This window comes from Dermacentor silvarum, chromosome 9, assembly GCF_013339745.2.
Source record: "Dermacentor silvarum isolate Dsil-2018 chromosome 9, BIME_Dsil_1.4, whole genome shotgun sequence".
NCBI lineage: Eukaryota > Metazoa > Arthropoda > Arachnida > Ixodida > Ixodidae > Dermacentor > Dermacentor silvarum.
This window is the reverse complement of record NC_051162.1, coordinates 44,237,852-44,258,258: the sequence shown is the minus strand read 5'-3', so window position 1 is coordinate 44,258,258 and position 20,407 is coordinate 44,237,852. Positions and strand designations below refer to the sequence as shown.

The 20,407-nt window shown below is 47.8% G+C and overlaps 1 protein-coding gene across 6 annotated transcripts in view; it reads right to left on the bottom strand.

Moving 5' to 3' along the window:
* Positions 1-20,407, bottom strand: part of LOC119465221 (aldehyde dehydrogenase family 16 member A1) — a 109,423-nt gene that overhangs the window by 3,704 nt on the left and 85,312 nt on the right. Inside the window, exons 8-11 of one of the 6 annotated variants that reach the window (XM_049656372.1) lie at positions 16,463-16,693; positions 12,547-12,674; positions 7,179-7,349; positions 6,341-6,545 (exon numbers count right to left, since the gene is read on the bottom strand). The exons of 2 other annotated variants lie outside the window; for them this stretch is intronic. In XM_049656372.1, coding sequence (XP_049512329.1) covers positions 6,341-6,545; positions 7,179-7,349; positions 12,547-12,674; positions 16,463-16,693 — 735 coding nt within the window. The remainder of the gene's footprint in view (positions 1-6,340; positions 6,546-7,178; positions 7,350-12,546; positions 12,675-16,462; positions 16,694-20,407) is intronic. 3 more of the 6 variants (XM_049656371.1, XM_049656375.1, XM_049656376.1) reach the window with 3 other exon arrangements.

Sequence of the window (20,407 nt, the reverse complement as noted above, 5' to 3'; positions counted from 1 at the left end):
AAAAATAGGCTGATGATGATGATAAAGAAAAACTAATTATTTGCCGAAAATTCCAGCAGAAACCATTTCGGGATGACTGTCGACGTTAGTGCGACTAGCATCGAAGCATAATGCAATGTGCAAAGTCCGTGCTTAGCCTGTGTCTGAATATATAATCAGAAAAGCTTGTCTGAATTGTTATAGTCAATGACGTGGCATGGGAACATTGTAGTATGTGGTTTACTTTATCGTATTTACACAAGTTGACAGCGCAGCAGCTGCTCGTTACATATGCATATTGTTAAAACCGGTAATGCTATAAGTAGGTTCCACTAGACTTCATTTTGTTGAATTAAAATGTTTGGATGTTTGTCCCCTTTGATTTTTTTCATGCGACCCAGATACAACTACGGTATATTTTTGGCACATAAAAACATTCAACCACCGATTTCTCAGATGCCCGATTTTTTGGACATGCCCAATAAAACTGACACCTTCGCGACGTTACCACGTACTCCACAAAGCCAATCTATAAGGACGTCTGAAATTTTGGACTCTGAAACCCTTTGCCCGTCCGATTTCCCGTACCTTTTGCCGTGACCGTGGACCCAAAATGCCATTAACTGAAGCCACCATCCACGTCATTTTGATTATCCTGTGGAGTTGAACCACGGCTTTCTAACGCCGATCCGCTAGAAACCATAGTCACCACGGCGACACTAAGCCTAGATGCTTCAATGTTCGCTGCCAAGCTTCCCGCTGTTCAGTGCCGTGTCTCTCATTGAAAGAATTCACCGCTGTCAGCAACAGCGACAACTCCGCCTTTGTCATCCTCGCCAATGGCTTTGAAGCACAGAAAGTACGCCAAGGCGTTGACGCTGCATAACGCCGGTTCCCGAAAGTCAGCTTCACCGAAGTACAGAGGTGTTACGCCGTCAAGCATACGCAATGTATTGCGGTGAAGCATAGAACGAATAAACAGGGGCCACTGTAACGGGATACAGTATGCATTTTTTTATTATATACGCATGCACCCACCATCTCCTGTCCTGGTACAAGCACCAATATATCTAAGTGTGCAGTCAAACCTCAATATAACGAACCTCAATTTAACGAAATTCAAGATGCAACGAACTATTTTTATTTTCCCATCTTAGTTCTATTGAATCAATAAAACCTCGATATAACGAAATTCTCGATACTACGAAGTTTTTCGATGCAAGTACAACTTTGTTATATCGAGGTTTGACTGTACTGGCAGGCCTTCAGGGCTATTTCGGACAGCCTGTGGTGATTTGAGCCCTTGAGGGCAGTAAAAGGCACACACTCATTTTTTCGGACTGGCCAATTTTTCAGACATTTTCATGGCATCTAGGCAAGCCAATAAATTTGATCATTGACTCCATATTGTTATAAGTGGGTTCCACAGTATAACAATTAAAAAAAAATTTTGGGGTTTTACGTGCCAAAACCAGTTCTGATTATGAGGCACATCGTAGTGGGGGACTCCGGAAATTTGGACTACCTGGGATTCTTTAACGTGCACCTAAATCTAAGTACACGGGTGTTTTCGCATTTCGCCCCCATCGAAATGCGGCCACCGTGGCAGGGATTCGATCCCATGACACAGTATAACAATTATAACAATGGGACTTTTTTGGCACATAGGCATTGTTAAAGTGGGTTCAACTGTACATCTTTCAGTCCATGCTCATTGCATAAGCCAGCACAGGATGTGAGTTGCTCCTTTAAGGGGGACACTGCGATTTAAATAATATTCTTTATTTCCCCATCAATATTAATAAACCTCTCCAGTCTTATTCATATTTTTGTGCCGATTTCAAATATGTACTTAGTTCTGGTGTAGGTCAATTATTCCTCAGATAATTAACATTTAATTTCCTTTGTTTGAGGCCACAATTAAAAATGAATGGCCTAATAAAGAATTATTTGTAAAGCATGGTTGGATAGCATAAGGGGTAAGGAATAAAGTATAGGAAACACTTTTTTTATGTGAACATTAATAGATACTTTACAGCCCATTGAATACAAGTCCACAAAATGTGGCAACCACATGGCACAAAATGTAGCACAATAATTAATTTCTGAAATCAAAACTAAAAAATCTGCTTGCTATCCTTCATAGAGTACACATTAGACTTCATTCTGCAAAAAGAATTACAGTTATAACTGTTCTAGATCTTGAGATATCGAGGCCTCAATATTGCATGGAGCCAAAAATTGAGTTTTGAGAAAAGTACAAAAAACAAACAGCACAAAATTTAATGAAAATTAACAAATGTTTTACACATATTTACATAGGTACATTCCTAATAACCACCAGAAATGTAGTCTAACTGCCTGCTGCTGTTCAAATGTCGTCTTTTCAGTGCCCCTTGAACACTGTCAGCCAAAGCATGCTTCCGAGCACATTCATTTTCCCTGCGTTCGTCCTTCTCAGCCATCCGTTGGTTGCTCATTGGGCTGGGGTTCAGGCTGAGCTCGTTCAGGATTGCTGCTGATGTCCTCCTATTGCCTGCGTTGAATCGCATCACTGCCTCTGCCACAGCAGCTTCCACGGTGAATAGTGATGCATGGCGTTGCTTTGGTGCAAGTGACCAGATTATGGAATGTAAACTCTCATTATTGTTTTGAGTTTTACCTCTCTGGCACCGCTCAAGGAGCTTCCTTTCTGAGAGGCGCTCATAGATGGGAAGCAATGCTTTGCACACATGAGGTGGCAAGTTATACCTGTGTTTGGGAGTAGGCTCACCTCGGGCTGCTGCTGCATTCTGCCGGCACCAAGAATCTGGGCCTGTTGGGCACAGACTATGATCAGCGACTACATCATTGGACGTAATGTGACAATATGTTGCCATCACAGCCTTGTGAGTTGCCTCTACATTTCCTTTGTGCGATTTCAGTGCCCAACCGTAGTAGGAGGTCAACTTCGTTATAAGGTCGCCTGTGAGCCTTCCTCTGCCACCAAGATTCTCTGTCCCCTTGTGTTTTGTGATCAAGTTGCGCAGGGTGCCCATACGCTTTTGCACGTGATTAACACAATCTTCTTTTTAAATCTTTATGTACCCATAGACATAAATGTACCCATAGACATAAAGCAAAGCAAGAAAAGTGCAGCTGTCGCCATCGGATAACACTGTAGTGTAGCGAAGGCCATTCTTGAGGGACCTCTCGAAAAGCAGGAGGCCTGCTTGTACCTCCACTTCTCCAGCCTTCTTGTCGGTGTTTTTCTGGCATAAATGGCTAGCCCTCCAAGCTGCGTACACTGGGTCGTCCTTTGGTCCCCGCTCACATCCAGCACAAAAATTGCCTAAAACAACATAATCTAGCACGAAGCCCGAAAAAAGTTCAACTGCACCTACCCCTATATGGGATGTGTGTCCACGCGTCATCCACGAACCATCAAAAGATACGGCGATGTTATTAACGTTTCGAAGGTTCAGCACACTGTATAGTTGCCGAACCAACTGGGCACTTTCGGTCATCACTTCTTTGGCCGCGCGAACTGCTGCAGGCGTCAATTTTTTTTTCACATATAGTTCTGCCACGTCTTGTTGTGGAGGCCGCGGTTGGAAATGTTCATCACTGAAAAAACATCATTAAGCGCTGTCTGCTGGTTCCCAGTGCTCTGCATAGCACGCACTGCTAGAATATTTACCACGAATGGGTTCACCGTCTGATCGTCGCTTACGCGCGGCGAGCTCCACCCGGACGCGATGTCTCCGCAGTTGGAACATGAGAGAGTAAGTTTAACAGCGAGGCCATATTCTCGCTCACCTTTCTTGAATGCAATGTCGCTGCTACCACACGTTGTGCACTTTGCAAACTTCAAAAGCTGGTTTTGCAAATCCAAACTGACCATCGTGAAGGTCGTCTCGTCTGGCGCGCTGTCGACCACGCGGCTGTTGCGATGAAAACAATCCGATTTCCGCTTCGTCGCTGCCGTTGACGCGAGTTCCCATAGTTTTTCCTCGGTTCTGATCCTCCTCTGCTCCACATCGGAAGGCTGTAGCATCACCGTGTCACGGCGGACTCTGCCGCTGTCGGGTTCACGAGCTGGCGTACACGCTGGACCCGCGCCGTTGTCAACTTCGATGCCTTCGCTGTTGTCAACTTCGATGTAGCGTCTCGATCTTTCTCGTCGCATCCCGATGAAATGCAATGACCTGTAAAGTTATTACCCATCGATTTTTTTCGCTTTTTGCCGAACTGGTTCCGCGTATGAAACTTCCGTGCTGACCCAGGCATTGTTCCGTGCTTATCAGTCGTCGCACGCGATTTTTCAAACTGGCGTCTCAACGCGACGGCGATGCGCGGGGTCGGCTCGCCGGCTCGCCTAGCAGACGACACCAGCCGGCTCCGCCAATACGGTGGCGCGGTTTTCTCACGTGTGCTCAAGCAGCCAATAGGAAACAAATACTTTACTTTTTTTTATTGGTTTATTTCTCTTGAACCAATGGACGAAACTGAGCGGCAGTGGCGGGAAATTTAAGCAGGAAGACGGCTCTTTCAAACAAGACCAAGATGGCGGCAATACGCAGTGTGAAACGGCAGCTGCGCGATGGAAAGAAAGGGTCGCTTTGGGATTAATTTTGGCCCGAATTCAGCCGGAACTCATTGTGCAAATTATTATTTCGGCTAAAATACTGATTCTAGAAACGAGAAACTTGGCGAATAGGTGGGAAAATAGCTGTAGATTTCGAAAATGACACTTTCAAAATCTCGATTTTATCTCGATGTTTTGGTTCTAAAGACCCGTGTCCCCTTTTAAGACGTTACACAGTGTAGACCGCTTATAACGTAAGTTGCCGGAGTTGCGAATATCCGCACTATAAGCGGTACCGCACTATAACCAAAGCACCAATTTTCAAGGCCCGCACATATGCAAAACATGTGCACCGAACCGCCACGCATACGCGACAGTCGAGGAATGCGGCTAGAACATTTGCATTCAATTTACAGTCGAATCTCATTAATTCAAAATATTTCACGCGGCGGCGCCTCCGACCGGCATTGCTCCGGCACCGCCATAGAGTAAAACCTTAGGAGAGACCCCTCAACGTTGTGCGCGAACAAAAAAAAAAAAAAAAAAAAAAAACACGGCGGAAATTTCACCCTCTCTCAAATGGCAAGGTTGCCGATTCTGCGTCGCGCCGGAAGATGCGTGTACGTGCCGACGTCTCAGCCATGCTACCGTAGCCACGCGTAGAAAATGGCAGTGAACCCTTCTTTCTCTTTTATGCTTCCTCTACTTTTTAGTCACGTGTTGACCTTGCACGCTGCGGCTACGGTGCAGAGGGAAGCAGCGGCGCTGTCCCAGACCGGCCAACAAAACTGCCCACGCTGGCAAACGCCCGCTTCCCGATAACGGCAGAAAACGAAATTTCGGGGAGCTGGCACCGGGCCGGCTGGAGCGACGGCGCCTGCACGGCGGCGGGCGCGCACGGTGACAGTCGAAAGTGAGAGAGTTACGAGGGAGGGCGAGGGGAGCCACCGAAGCGGCGGAGTTGCTGAGGCGAAATCCGCTTCCGTGCCGCCCTCCTCCCTCACATTCCACGGCCTCCGCGTGCGCCCTTCGTGCGTGCCGGCGCCGCCCGCTCCCTGAAGTTTCGTTTACTGCCGTTATCGTGAAGTGAGCGTTGGCTGGCGTTGGCAGTTTCCGTGCCCTCGCTCGCTATGAGCGCCGTGATATTTCATGACTCGCACTCAAGATTCTGGTTCCAGCCTCACTAGCTGTTCGTTTGCACCACGTGCCCTTCTCCTCCACTTCGTCTCTCTTTCTTCCTCGAGCACTCCTTGGGGCGCCTGTTTGAGGGGAGCGTCCGCTGTCTCCGCTGACTTCCGTACTCCCAGGCAGCCGCACTGTAACAGGTATTTCGTTTCCTGCAACTGCACTATAAGCGATACGTGTATACATGGAGTGCTATGGGAAAATTAACGGGAGTCTGAAAAGACCGCAATATATCCGGTCCTGCACTATAAGCGGATACGTTATAAATGGTCTATACTGTATTACACAAATGTGAAAGTGTCCCCAAAAGTGATTGACTGAACGTGGTCACCCGTTCTGTCCCTCAGGGGCACGATCTTGTGCGCGTTCCAAAATGGAACGGAGGCAGTCCGTTCCATCGAGCTGCACACGATTGGTCAATTTGAACCATGAGCCACGCACGATTGGTCAATTTGAACCGTGATGATCAAATTGACCAATCGTGTGCAGCTCGATGGAACGGACCACCTCCATTCCATTTTGGAACGCGTACAAGATTGCGCCCCAGATTCTTGGAACATTTAGTGCAGAATTACGTGCGACAGTACGATACATCCCTCTAACACTCACTCGGACAGAACCAGCATCCTTGTCACATGCGGCGGCCCAGTAAAACAGTCGGCGAACACAGGCGTCGACTTCGGCTTTGCACGCCGTCTCGGGTCGGTCTGTCATGTTGCGTATGAGGCTGGCCATTTCGGCCGCCCGCATCTGCAGGTTCTCGGCCAGGTAGAACAGCACCTGGGCTCGACTGTGTGCCGACCGGGATGACCACCTGGAGGGCCAGGACAACATACACCCCATTGAACAACAAAGGGCCAGGAGCTGTGCATCCTTGATCAATTGCTTCTAGGTATAACATCAAAGAGTTCCGGACTGTCCATAAATGTTAAGTCAAACCTCAATAAATCAACGCAGATAATGAATTATCAGACATAACAAAGTAAACCCAAAATGTTTCTCACAAATATCAGCATGTATTATACGCTTATAACAAATATAACAGGTATTTTCATGTTGGATGCAACTTCATTAAAATAAGCTTACACTACTATTCTAAAAAAGCACAAAGATGTTCCCACTGGGGATCTGAGTGAAACATAATTGAAGCAACAATTGACATGGTTAGTGGTCAATAGACATCATGCGTCAGCGCTCTTCTGACGATTTATAAAACAAGGACTTCTTGCACATTTAGGCTACAAGTCGGGGAACAGGGTATACCAAACCATTTTGGTTGTGCTTTTCATTTTCATCCTTTCTCATGCTTCGTAATCTGTTTCTGCTGTGTTATTTAATTTCACAACCGTTATAAGGACGATCGGTCGTTAGCGCTTGTCTTGTTCTATAAACAAGCACCTTGCAGGTTGAAAATCGCAGCACGACTTGAAATAATGACAAAGCTCACGTCTTAAAGCCTGCGAGCGCTGCTTCCACGGCATTTCTGACATCCTTGGGCCCCGCCTCAGGGAAGTAGCCCACTGTCCTGCTGTCGTTGCTGCTGGCAGGGTTGGAGGCGTTGGACACTGGCCGTGTCTGCTGACCACCGATGAACATCTTGTACGTTGTAAGCTCACCCCTGAAAAACAGGAGAGGATTTTTCTGGTTGTACTATTACATTCCTTTGTTTACAGGAGCATGTTCCTTAGGCATTCTGGGAATGTGCTACCAATGAAGAATACATTCACTGCACACAAACAAAGAGGAGACACGAAACGACAGGACTATGCGCTGACTATCAACTTGATTAGCACTGCACGGCCCTGTCTTTTTAAGCGAAGCTTTATAGGCTCACAAGTGTCGGCGGTGCCACGCTGAAAAGTGGGCCGATCCTGGCGATAGTGCAGAAAGGGTCCATGCTCAATGGCACATACCAGGGACAAAAAATAAAAAGAGCGAGAGAAAGGAAGAAAGAGAGAAAGAGAAAGGAAGAAATAAGGAGAGGGAAAGAAATATAGAAAGATAGAGAGAAAGAAAAGGGAAAGAAAGAAAGGAAATCACCATGAAGGTCAGATACACACACGACAAGCTTCCCTAATCCCCATTTTCTCGACAGGGGAAGGGCTGGTGATTTTGTGTCTCCCCTTAGTCTGTCTTTTCAGCTGCAGCAATTATGATCCAAAATCAAATCTGAACTGTGCAACACGGTGACGCCCCACTCTGCCATAGCCTGCTCAGTGCAAGGCATTGAACATCACCGCGAAGGGGAGCAAAGGCGATTTTTGATTGCCAATAACTCCGCTTCTGCTGATAGCACTGAAGTACTTTTTGCTGCACATCAATTATGAAATAGCCTACTTTACCTTCAAATGAATATCTCGACTTTGGTAAAAAGTGTTTCAGAACCATTCTAACACAGAAAAACATGGCCTTTGAGGTGGGCTACTGTTAGTCCGGGCTACCGCTGAGAGCTTCTTTCTCGCGTTTTGTTCAATCCTTTGCACATGCATGAATTGTGAGAGAGAAATCTGGGGAATTTTGCTTCTCAAAAAACTCAAAACGAGGTCACAGCGGTCAATATGCACTCCATAATGGTGAAGCAGCAGCTTTTTGCCATCAGTGGTTGGCCCGTGTCCCTGGGATGGACGTATTATAAGGTATTCCGTTTCACCAGCGCTCCCAATTTTGGCAGCGTCATTACTGCCTGTGCGAGGGCCGACAACAATGGACATGCTCGTCACCACCATTCATGTGTTAGGAAATGAAATTACAGCTCCTTTGGCCTAGAAGGTGCAAACAGTAGAACTATTTTAAAGGGAAAGAAAAAAAAGTATAGCGCATGCGATTCAAACTGAGGATCTCACAGTCATGAGCGCAGCGCTTTTGCGCAGTGCCAAGAAACAAACAGTTCAACTGTTTCAAGGGTATTTATCTGCCGTCGCGTGACTCACCGCGTGCCTAAGAAGACACTCGCCTACAAAAAAAAAAAAAAAAAAAGTCAGTGCGAGCTTGTGACTCACTGCGGCGAGCTCCGCCCCCGGTTTGGCGCATGCGCTTTCCGCAGCTGGGTCGCCGCCTGACCTCGTGACTCGCCGCGTGACTGGCTAAAAGGAGCGCCGCGCTCGCTCTCATCCTGCTCCCGCGTTTGTCGTCGCCTGCTTCCATAGCTGGCTGCGTTGCCGCTAATAATTCTAACGTAGAATTTCACTTGTCTTCTGTTGGCGTAGTGGGGAGGCCGCGTTTACGGGGTATGATCCATTGCTTAAGGTGGGTATGAGTCATTCATGAGCAACTGACGACGTGTCCTAACGCGTTTCAGCAACACCACCGCGAACACGCTTGGGAAAGGGCTCGTTGTTGATGTGCCGATTTTAGCGTGAGGGCTTTCGAAGCCCTCAAGCTAAAATTGGCACATCAATGACGAGCCCTTTCCCAAGCGCTTTCGAAGCCCTCACCTATATCGAACACGGGAGCAGGATAAGAGTGAGGCTGGGCCATCTTCTCTGAGAGCGGGAGCGGGAGGCTTTGAGCCGTCATCGACAAGCAGTGTCTGACCACCCCGCGGATATCGACCGGCGAGCTACTTCACTGGAGAGGGTCCGGAATGCTAAGCGTGCAAAGCTAGCGTTGGAGACTGACGAAGAGCGAGCCGTTCGGCTCGCGAAACGCCGGAAGCGGGACCACAACAGTAGACAAAGGCAGGCTTTGGACGAAAAAGAAAAAAAAAAAGCTTTCGTTTTGCATATCTAGGGTTAGCTGAGCTAAGCAGGAGCAAGTTTTTATTGTGCCCATTGTGTTAGGCTCTGTGGCTTTGTGCAGGAGTACGATTGCTATGCATTCGTCATCTCCCTTGTGGCATTTTTTTTTCTATGTTGTTTTTAGGGAGAGGAGAAAACACCTTAAAATATGGTAAAGGAAAGGCTGCGTGGACGAAGCGCAATGCTAGATATCTGGTGGATCACTCACACGATCCTCATACAGGATTGGCGATTGGTGTGCCAGCGGACTACCCTCTCAGTGCCGACTGGCCTGATGCTTGGGACGGGCCTCCAAGGGGTAGAAAACGTGGCCCCGTTGTACTGATCAAGCGTTCTGGACTCAACTTGAGGTGCTATGCACGATCGGCTCTGCCGATATAGGGTCACCCTATGTGTTCCAGTTCCATGTTGTATTTCAAGCATCATCTGTGTCTGCTTCAATCCATCTAAGCTTTCAGCGAACCTATAGCCGCTATCTGTAGCAGCAGTATTCTTCACTTGTGTAAACCATCTCTGGCAGTGTGTTTCTGACGCCCAAGTGGGGAAGCAACCCCCGTACCGTCGGCAGAAGAACCTGAACTCTACTCAAGCTTCCATTGGAAAAGTGGGAAGTGCATTCATTACATGAGTGTGTATACTACGGAATAGGCTTGTGCGAATATTCTATATTTTTTAATAGTTTAATGAATACAGTCGACGTCCGATTTCCCGGACGCCCGAAATTCCGGACATGCCTGATTTCCCGGACTCATCTGTGGCACCGTCAAGTTCCCCATAGAGTCAATGCATTAAAAAGTCCGAAATTCCGGACGCTTATAGCCTTCGCCATCCGATTTCCCGGACTTTTTACTGTTAACCGCCGATCGAAAGTCACCACCGACGCCGCCATTTTGGCTGTTTTCATATCCTCGAACCCACCACACTCGCATCGCAGGTGTGGCCAGGGCCAGCAGCACCGCCGCACCGCGCCGCGGCTGCCGTAACCTCGAAACCGCACGTGTCAATCCGTTGCCAGCCGTAGCTTAGCCAAGCCAAACCTCACTGTGTTCGTTCGCGTGTTGTTTTGTCAGCTCTGCCAGCTCTGCGGTCGTGTCTGCGGTTGATCGTTTGCTGCTGCGCGCTATCTTCAGTGATCACGTTTCCCGACCTTCAGCATCCACCGAGTTCCTAGCTGTTTCGTGCTGCGCTTTTCGTCGAGCGGATTCGCCGTTTACAGCGATGGCACCGACTGCTCCTTCGTCTTCGTCCGCGCCTTCGAACGAACTGCCAACCGCGAACTGCCCTCCGTGGACGAACTGCCATCCGCGGACGTTGCCTTCGACGATCTGCGCGCTGCCGGCGTGTCGATTCCAGCCGGGATAACCTTTGAGGGCTTCGCCGACGCTGACAAAGACCTCGAGCTATGTGCGGAGTTGACCGATGACGAAATCATTCGTCAAGTTACGGAGGATTCCGACAACTCCGACACCGAGAACGAAGAGCCAGCTCCTACACAGCCAACGAGCTCGGAGTTGACGCGAGCACTGATGACACTGTCATCGGTGTACAGCGGCAACATGACGTTGACTGAAATTGAGGCAGACATGATCGCGGGCAAGCGGACCGTGCAAAATAAATAAGCGACTTCTTTGCGCCCAAGTGCTGACCTATGAGGTAGCGCCGGCCACGTCGTATTTTTTTTTTTTTTTGAACGGCTCTTTTCAGAGCCACCTAAACGATGCATTGGCTGAATAGCAATGAGAATCTTGTACTCCGGCCGTGACCCTCTCCGTCAGCGAAAAATACCTACCAAAAAGGTGCGTTTTCACGTGCATTCGTTTTTCCGGACTGCCCGATTTCCCGGACGTTTTCGCGGTCCCTTGAGGGTCCGGGAAATCGGACGTCGACTGTAATGCACCATTCGATATTCGCTTCGATTCGAATTTTGTTATTAGGAAATTTCAAAGTACTCGGCAAGAACGAATAGCCACACGCGGCAGGGAGAAGGCGTTTTTGGAAGTTTCGGTTTTGGATTCAGTAATACTTTTCTCAATTTAATCCAAACCAAACCAGGCAAACAGAACTATACTCAGAACAAAGGCGTACAAAAAGGCATCTCGTCGGCGTGGTGGTGTGGTCGATTGCGTTTAGTGGGCAACTCTGTCTCTGCCGCAATGGCATTTGATCAATCCCAGCCACCTTGGACCACTGCAGAGAACACCATGGGGGACTTGCATGTGGCCAGCAATCCGATTTGGACTTTTTTTGTAAAGATTCCACTGGGAACCGAAGCTCGATGTCTTAAATGCAAGGCAGTCCTGAAGACCCCGACAAGTACGACAACAACCCTTGCAACGCATTTAAGGAGACACCCGGAGCACAAGGACTACCAAGAGAAGCGGGACGTACGCGAAAGACCATCCAAGCTCAAGGGGGCAAGCAAGGCAAGTGGTCAACAGCCATGCATACCCGACAGTTTCAAGCCGAAAATGAAAGCGTCAGCCCCAAAAGCCCAACAGATGACAAAAATGATAGCTTGCTTCGTAGCGCGTGGTATGCACCCTTACAACATTGTCGAAGAACCAGGTTTCCTAGACATGATGAAGTTTGCTATGCCGGATTATGCCGTGCCGTCTCGGACAACGTTCTCGAGAGCCATTATTCCAGACCTCTACGCATCAAGCAAAGAGAAGGTGGAAAAGAAGCTCGGGGACATTTTTGCAAGAGGAGTGGAGATGCTTTCAATCACAACTGATGGTTGGACATCGCGGGCAAATGACAGCTACGTTTGTGTAACTTGTCCCGTTATGGACAGTGATTTCGTGCAAGAAGCGCATGCATTGGCTTGCACGGAGATGACAGACTCTCACACTGTAGCAAACCTGGAGCTATTTATCGTAGGTGTCATTGAGGAGTGGGAACTTCCAGGCCACGATACTGTGCCGATCTTCGTCGTTACAGATAATGGATCTTCCTACTGAATGTACACAAGGAGGGCGCAGTGATTCTGGGACAGTGCAGTTGCTGCCACAAATGCTCTTGGAAAGTGGACACAAAAGATGTTGCTGTAAAAGGGCCATTTTCTTTAACTGGACGTACCCTTCCTCGATGTTGCCAAATGGACCCATGGGCACATCCTGCACCTTGGCTCCAAATTCGTCTAGGTTCTTCTTGCAGCGGGGCAGCTGAGCCGGGCTCTCAGCTGGCCTGATGAACGTAAGAAGGCCCTACGAGTTTGCAGGAGTAGAAAGAAATTCGTTCAAGAGAATGGTTTTCTTACAAAATGACTGGCATTGATTCTTTTTTCATCCGAAACCATTCCATTGCCGACCCCAAAATGCACAGTGAGCCTGGCTGGGATTCTGGCCTCTACAGATATCTCCGTTACGGCCCCATGGGTGGTGCAGCAATGTGTGGGGACACTCGACTCTAACGCGTCCTCTGATGTTTTCCACATCAGCAGTACGAATTAAGCGAAGCCAGCCGCGCTTTCGCATCCACTCGGTCCCCACAACTGATAGCGTCGTGGGAGATGAGTTGCACCTGGCTGTAAGCGCGGCTGAGCGCATATGCAGCTGCGCACTCTGCTTTATAAAGGTAATGATAGCGTCGCCCGACAATGCTATTATAAAAAGCGGCGGCAGCGGGCAGCGAATGCTTCCTCTGCCTCATGCTTCAGCGGGTCTCCGGAACTCAAGATTGCGCAACCTCCAGTACAAAACGCGCGGGAAGACAGCTTATGTGATGCCACGCCGCTTCGGCATGCCCACTTTTTACACACGCGACATTACCATTAAAGCAGAGTGCGCATGTTTGTATGACATCTGCTGCGGCCGCGAAAGAAATGAGGCGTGTGCCAACTAACCCCCCCCCACCCACCCTCGCACGCCTGATCGTGTTACTGCGAGGTCGCTCCCCTGCCCCTCTTTCATTTGGCTCGTGCGGGAAGGCGGCACTGACCAAGCCACCATCCTTCTTGGCTCACCCTTCCACACTTTCACTCGCACCTAAAGCATGCAGTGCCCGGGGTGCGATAGCATCTCATCGGACTTGGACTTTACACGGAACATGATGCAGCTCCACTTTGGCGGTCGCTTTTGTCGCACGGTGCACGATTTGAGAGGTGCGTTCGCAATCAGCCGCTTGTAATTTAATCATTTCACTGTTTGAGTCCACGGAAGTTTCCATTTATTGTCTCGATATTCCTCTGCGGCGGCAGTGAAATTTTGTTATATTGAAGCTCATTATATCAAGGTTTAACTGTATAATGAAATTTCGCTGCCACCACAAAGGAATACCGAGACAATACATGGAAACTTCCGCGGACGCAGATAGTCAAATAGCTGAATTACCGTATTTATTCAAATATAAGGCGAGGCTTTTTTCCCAGAATCTTAAGCCTCGGAGTCACCCCCCTGCCGTATACACAAATTTTGCCTTTAGGTGTGGCTTCCCGGCAGCGCGAATTTCGCTGTGTAGTCTGGCTGCACGGCAGCGCGCATGCGATGCCGTGAAGTCACACTATACAGCCCAATATTTTTTTTCTTGGGTTCTCCAACTGGCTCCCTCACCTTATAATCGAATAAATACAGTACATGTGGCTGCTTACGAATGCACCGATCCAATCGCGCACCGCGAGACAGAGCGATCGCTGAAGTGGAGCAGCGCCATAATAAAGTCCACGTTCGATAAGATCCTATCACGCCCTGTGCGCTATATGCTTTAGGTGCAAGTGAGAGTGTGCGAGGGTGAGCCAAGAAGGATGGTGGCTTAGCGAGTGCCGTCTTCCCACGCAAGCAAGGTGAAAATGGGGGAGCGAAGCAAGCTCACAGTAACGCAATCAAGAGCACACAAGCACGAGGGGAAGGTAGCGGGGGGGGACAGGTTGGCGTGCGTCACATCCTTACGCAGCCCGTGCTCCCTGTTTTAGAGGTAATCTGCTGCGTGTGCAAAGACTCGACGAGCTGAGATGGCGTGGCATCGTGCACTGTCTTCCCGCACGATTAGTGCTGGCGGTTTGGTAATCTCGAGTTTCAGAGACGCACTGAACCAAGAGGCTAACAGGGCTTTTTGACAGTTTTTTCGGGCTAAACACAAAAAGTAAATGCATGATGCCAATGCTAAAGACTTACTCTAGGGGGTGATGTCATTTTTACTTACAGTCGACTTCTGTTAATTCGACCCTGCCGAGACTGACGAAATTTACCGAATTATCCGGCGAGTTGAAATGAACAAGATGCAGAAAAAAATGCCAGAACACACTGATGATTCATTTGGAAGCATTTTCCCGTTTCTAATATGTCCCCTAATCGAATTCGGGCCCACTTTCTAGGTGTTGAAAGTAGAAAACTAACATAGAAATGATTTTAAAGCTCCTAAATAAAGTAGAAATCTGGCACGTACCCGATTATTCAGCAACAAAATGGGCAAGGGTCTAGACGTGTTGCAATATGGCTTCCAGTTGCCTAAAGTTAGCTTCGTGTATGCGGTATTCGTGTTATGCGGTAAAGCATACAAAAGCCGCAAAGGTAGTTTTCGTATTGTGTTGGGTTGCACCACGCAGGCTATTTTTGGCCCAATTTTCTCAAAAAATGAAAAACTCGGTCACGTTGGAAAGATTTTAAAAATTTTCGCTCAAAGGCTCACATCTCCCCTTAAAAAGCATGGGCGCGAGCCGAGACCTTCTACTGGAATTGATTCAACTGAAAAATCGAATTAACTGGAGTCGAATTAACGGAAGTCTAATGTATTTGAAATCATTGTGTAGGTAAGAAAACAGACGAACATTTACTGTGAATATATTTTCTCAATTTTCTCTGATTACTATTTGGTTGTAATTTGTGAAATGATGCTAGAGTAATAGGAATAGTCACCCCCTAAATCTTTACAATACTAATACAACAATACCAAATTCGTTGTTGTCACTCAAAAACATAAAACAAAGCCTCGTAAGGCTGAGTACAGTATGTAAAAACATCTAAATGAGTAAAACACACTTGAAGTTTTAGACAACTGTAACTTTTTCTAGAATGCAGCTTCTGCAACATTAATGACATTGTTTTGTAGCTTTAGGGTTCGTATGAATGGCCATACTAAATATGCAACTGTACCCTTCCAAAAACATGGCAAAGCTTCATGTAAAGCCACGTACTGGCCCTAAAAGCATGAGAAACTACATTTACCACTTATGCCCCTGTTCCAGCATCCTGAAATGTAAAAAAGTAGAAACATTTTCATAAAGGCACCTCTATTAGTTTTTGTTGTATAAAAACGGGCAAATGCCCTGCTCCTAGTGAAAATGTTAGTTTTTGAATGCACAAAAATGGCATTCCAAATCTCCCCACAGTCTATGATAATGGCGAGGGACCAATGTCGGGTTCAACACGACCCGTAAGACATGGAACACTGTCCTGCATCGTCCGCGTTTGCAAGTGCTGCGAATGTGCTGTCTCCGCTAATGGTAACGTTATAGATGAGCATAATCTCAAAACGGGGCCTAGACTGCAAGAACCCATGACTGCGCGGAGAGTCGTGGGAACGTATGCCGGCGCATCGTCTACGGTCCTGTGCAGTTTGCCAAGTATAACTGCACACGCGCAACATCTACGTCATCATGTAATCCATGACTCCACGACACAGGGCTTCGCTTTGCTATCATGACACTGCCAACATTGTTTTTTTTTGTTACTTTGTACGCTTCATGCAAAGATCACAGGTCCTCAGACGTTAACATTTCAACATTCATAAATTTAAATGGATCCAAACATCCCAGTCACATGCTTTGATTCTTGGATATGTGCGGCTGCTTGGTCTGCATGTTTGGCACATGTGCAAACTTTTGAAAAATGTTTTGATTATACTGTATGGTACCACTTATAGTGTGGATATTTGCGACTTTGGCAAATTGCGTTATAAGTGGTGTCAATGCTGTATTTCTCTTTGATGCCTTTCTACACTTTGGTGCGGGGTGTGCTCAGGCATCCCCAAACCACTGCTGTAGGAGCAAGCAACTCACCCGCTCACCGCAGGCGACACCAGCGCGCGATCCAAACTCAACGGAAGCGTCACGGAGTCCCTGCCCATTGACGAAGACAGTTGTCGCTTTGTAGGCAGCTGCAAGCTCCAAGGCAACAGGCAGCTTCTCAGTCCACAAGCTCACTTCCGAATGATGCAATGCACTGTTTACCAGTGTCACCGACTCCTTGGCTGTGCGGAACTGAGTCACCAACACCAGTGGCCAACCCACCTGTAAACAAAGAAAAATTTTTAAATGTGCAGAAACCATAGACAATGACTATCAATGTGAGCGAATACCCAACCCTTCATCCAGATGCATGAAGAGGGAGCATTGTCGGGTACCCATAAGCACCAGTAGGAGTCTCGTGACTGTGCCCCCTTCTTACTTTTGATATGCTTCGCTGTACATGCTTCACTGCATAACGCCGCTGTACTACGGCGAAGTTGACTTAAGGCCCAACCACAGGCACGCTTCACCACGCGCCGGCACGCACAAATGCGTCAAATGCGTCAAAAGCGTCAGTCGCGAACGGGGTGGCGCGTGCCGGCGCGCGGAGATTTTGCCAGCTGCCGATGCTAGAAAACCAGCGGCGCGAGCCGACGCGACGCCGGCGTCCACCAATCAGAGCCTGCAAACCGTCGCCGGCGTCCACCAATCAGAGTCCGCGAAGCCTCCGGCTGCTACGCCTGATGATGGCCGCCGATGCGAAGGCGCCGACACCAACGATCGTCCGAGTGCTTCGGACGCTCGACGCGCGCGACAGTGTTTCTGAAAGACAGTGTTGTGATACTAGGCCGACACGACCCACGACCGTGGGTGGTGGAAGTGCGACGAGAATTCGTGCCGGGCGTTCGAACGACACCGCCGAACCCAACCTGCCGGCCCGCTGGATTCCGCCGATCTCAGTGCGATCGTCTGCTAAAACATCCAACCTAATCACGATTGCAGACGATTGCGGCAACGCCTGTGCTTGTTGTATGTATATTTTCTTGTGCTCGAAACGAATGGAAACTTGCTTTCGAAGTGCGAAGTCTGGATAATCAGCACTCGTCTACCGCCGATGTTGTTTACATTACGCGTAGGCCTAGCGCGTCCGTCGAGTTCAACCGGCGGTGAACGAGCCCAGCTGAGAAACTCTGCCGAAGGAAATGAAATTTCAGTTACGTTTTGCGCTGCTGTGATTTGAAATATGACTCTCCTGACTTCGTGCTGTGTGTGGTGTGGTGTAAATGAACCGTGTGGAACTTCAGGTGGTGAACCGCGGCGTTTCGTGTGTGAATTATGTGGTCTCGGGACTCGGGTTTAACGGGCGAGCTCTGCGCTGTTTCCAGCGGCAAAGATAACTTGCGAAAGCGAAAGACACTAGTAGCCGAACAATGGGAAATACGCGTACATCTTCAGCCATGCCATCCGTTTAGTTGAAAGTGCACTCTTCGATTCGGCGTGTGAAATCTAGTTCAGTACAAGTTCACAGTACTCCTTCACTCACTTCTTTCAAGTGCAGGTGTCTTATGGGCTAGTTGGCGATAAATCGCTCGTGCAGCGCTCAAGAACGCTGACACACTGAAGGAAACATGATACAACACTGTCATGTGTTCTTGTAGTTGAGCACTTGGAAAAAAAAAATCTGTTTGCACTATGTGCACCGTGTGCAATGCATAGGAGGACCTTATGCATGCTACTGCGTATACCAGGATTGCTTCGATGCCTGCTTGACAAGCAGCATGTACTGAGTCAGTGAAACTGCAATTGCTTTTGATATATTTTTTGTTTTGTTTATGGAAAGAGCAGGTGGTGTGAGTGCATGCATTGCAGGGAAGGGGTAAAGGTGTCATCAGTGCATTTCACAGTCTGTATGCTTAAGCTGCCCAAATCTCTTCAGCTTGCACTAATATGCATCTCGCTGTGATACTATAAACTGTAGTCGGGAAAAAGATTAACTCAAAACCAAGTTCCTAATGCATCTTCGCAGAATGTGTTTAATTCACTAGTTAACACTTGCACTGCAACATTATGCCAATACGCAGTGCAGCATATGCGCATGAAATGAATACATTTGTAAAGGTGATGACTGGGCCTACAATAACAAACTTTGTGTTAGCACTGAAATAAGTGCTGCCATGCATATCAGCCACACCATGCACAACCTCTGTGCACCCAAACCTACTTCCTCAGTGGCACCCCCATGAAGGACCGTTCGGACCCTTCCCACCCTGGGTGTAATATTCAGCCCTTCTCTCGACTTTTCCACACAAGTCACTAGGCTCGTCGCATTCTGGGATTTGTGACCTGTCCTCTCCCTTCCCTGGGGACCTGAGGTTTTCAGAGCACTCTACACTTCTCTCGTACCACCACAGCTTGAGTACTGCTCATCATTTTAATTTTCATCAGTTTAGTCCCCTTACCAAACTCATCTCGCTGACAAACTTGAGGTTGTTCAGCGCCGGGCAATGCACACCCTCTACTCCCATCTTTTCGATCGTCGCAAGCTCATGCCAGCCTACAAGGATCACCTCAAAGCCCTTAAGTGGCGCACCCTGCAATACCAGCGCAAAATTGCACTTGTCCGTCTATTCTGCAGGGCGCTGTGTGGCTCTCTGGAAACACTTATATTTCTTGTTCTGTCCGTCTGAACGAGCCATCAGGACAGCCTGAGCCCCATCACACCTGTACAGTCCAACGCCGCAACTCCATTCTTATACAGAGCTTTCTCTCCATTAGGACTCCCATTCCTTGCGACCATAGTGAAACGGCACTCCTGTGCATTGTGCACCGTCGACTTCCCAGTTATTGGCTTGTATGTGCGTGTGATGTGTTCTGCAAGTGAGCAAGCGTGTTTGTGTGTGTTTGTGTGTGTGTGAGCGGAGCGAGCGCGTCATCTAGAGCAATTCCTGCTCTAGATGGCTGACTATCAGACGCTCTAGCGTGCAGGCATGAGCCTTACTTTTTAAAAAAAGCCTTGCGAGCTGTCTAGAGTGCCATGGTACTGCTAAGGTTATTATTATTATTATTATTATTATTATTATTGTTATTATTATAGTTATAATGATCCCTACAACCACATTGATGGTGTTGAAGCCAGCATACACATAATTCAAATATTTTGGAGCTTCGTGCGCTGTCTTTCTTCCAAAGAGAGCACCAAAAAGGTGTCTTCTTGATGAAAATGGTGGATGATGTCTTGACACTGGTGATGCCTTTGCAGAACATTTCTGTTGTGTCTATTGTGTAAAGGATGCTTCAAGTAACCTTCCTTCTCAGCCTGGCACAGTGTTATGCTATCAGTCAATGAAGACCTTGTTTTCAAGTGTATGAAGTGCCTCAAACCTTCCTTTCTTGTGGTGTTGATGGTATTCCTCCCACATTGCTTAAGACGTATAGAAGCGTCCCTGTTGTCCCAAGGCATCTTCCATAGTTCCCTAAAGTCTAGCATATTTTTTAGCACTTGGGTAGGTAGCATGGATATTGCCCGTGCACAAATCGGGTGCTGCGAGGTGCAGTTACTACTACCAGCCTATATCTATCTGCTGCATTGAGTCAAAAGTGTGTGAATCGGTATTGCATTCCCTGCTTTCTGTTAGTGCTAAGAACATTTTAATAGATGGACAGCATGGCTTTGTATGCAGACGACTTAAGGATATTTTTAAGACTGTCACAGTGCTCACGACTACATTGACCTCCACAAAAGACATTTTCTCTCACTCTCAAGCTGGTGCAGAAACAATAATGGTATGTACGCTTAAAAGCTTCCAAAACAATGCATTAAGTTACACACGCGCAAAACATACCATGTACAATTTTCATACGCCCTTCGGGATGCTCCACTGTCCGTGTCGATGAAATCAAAGATCTTGGTGTGTACTTCGACAAAACACTAAGCTTCTGTTCACACATTAAATATGCCAAAGTGCCCTTCACGCTCTTGGAATTGTTATGTCGTAT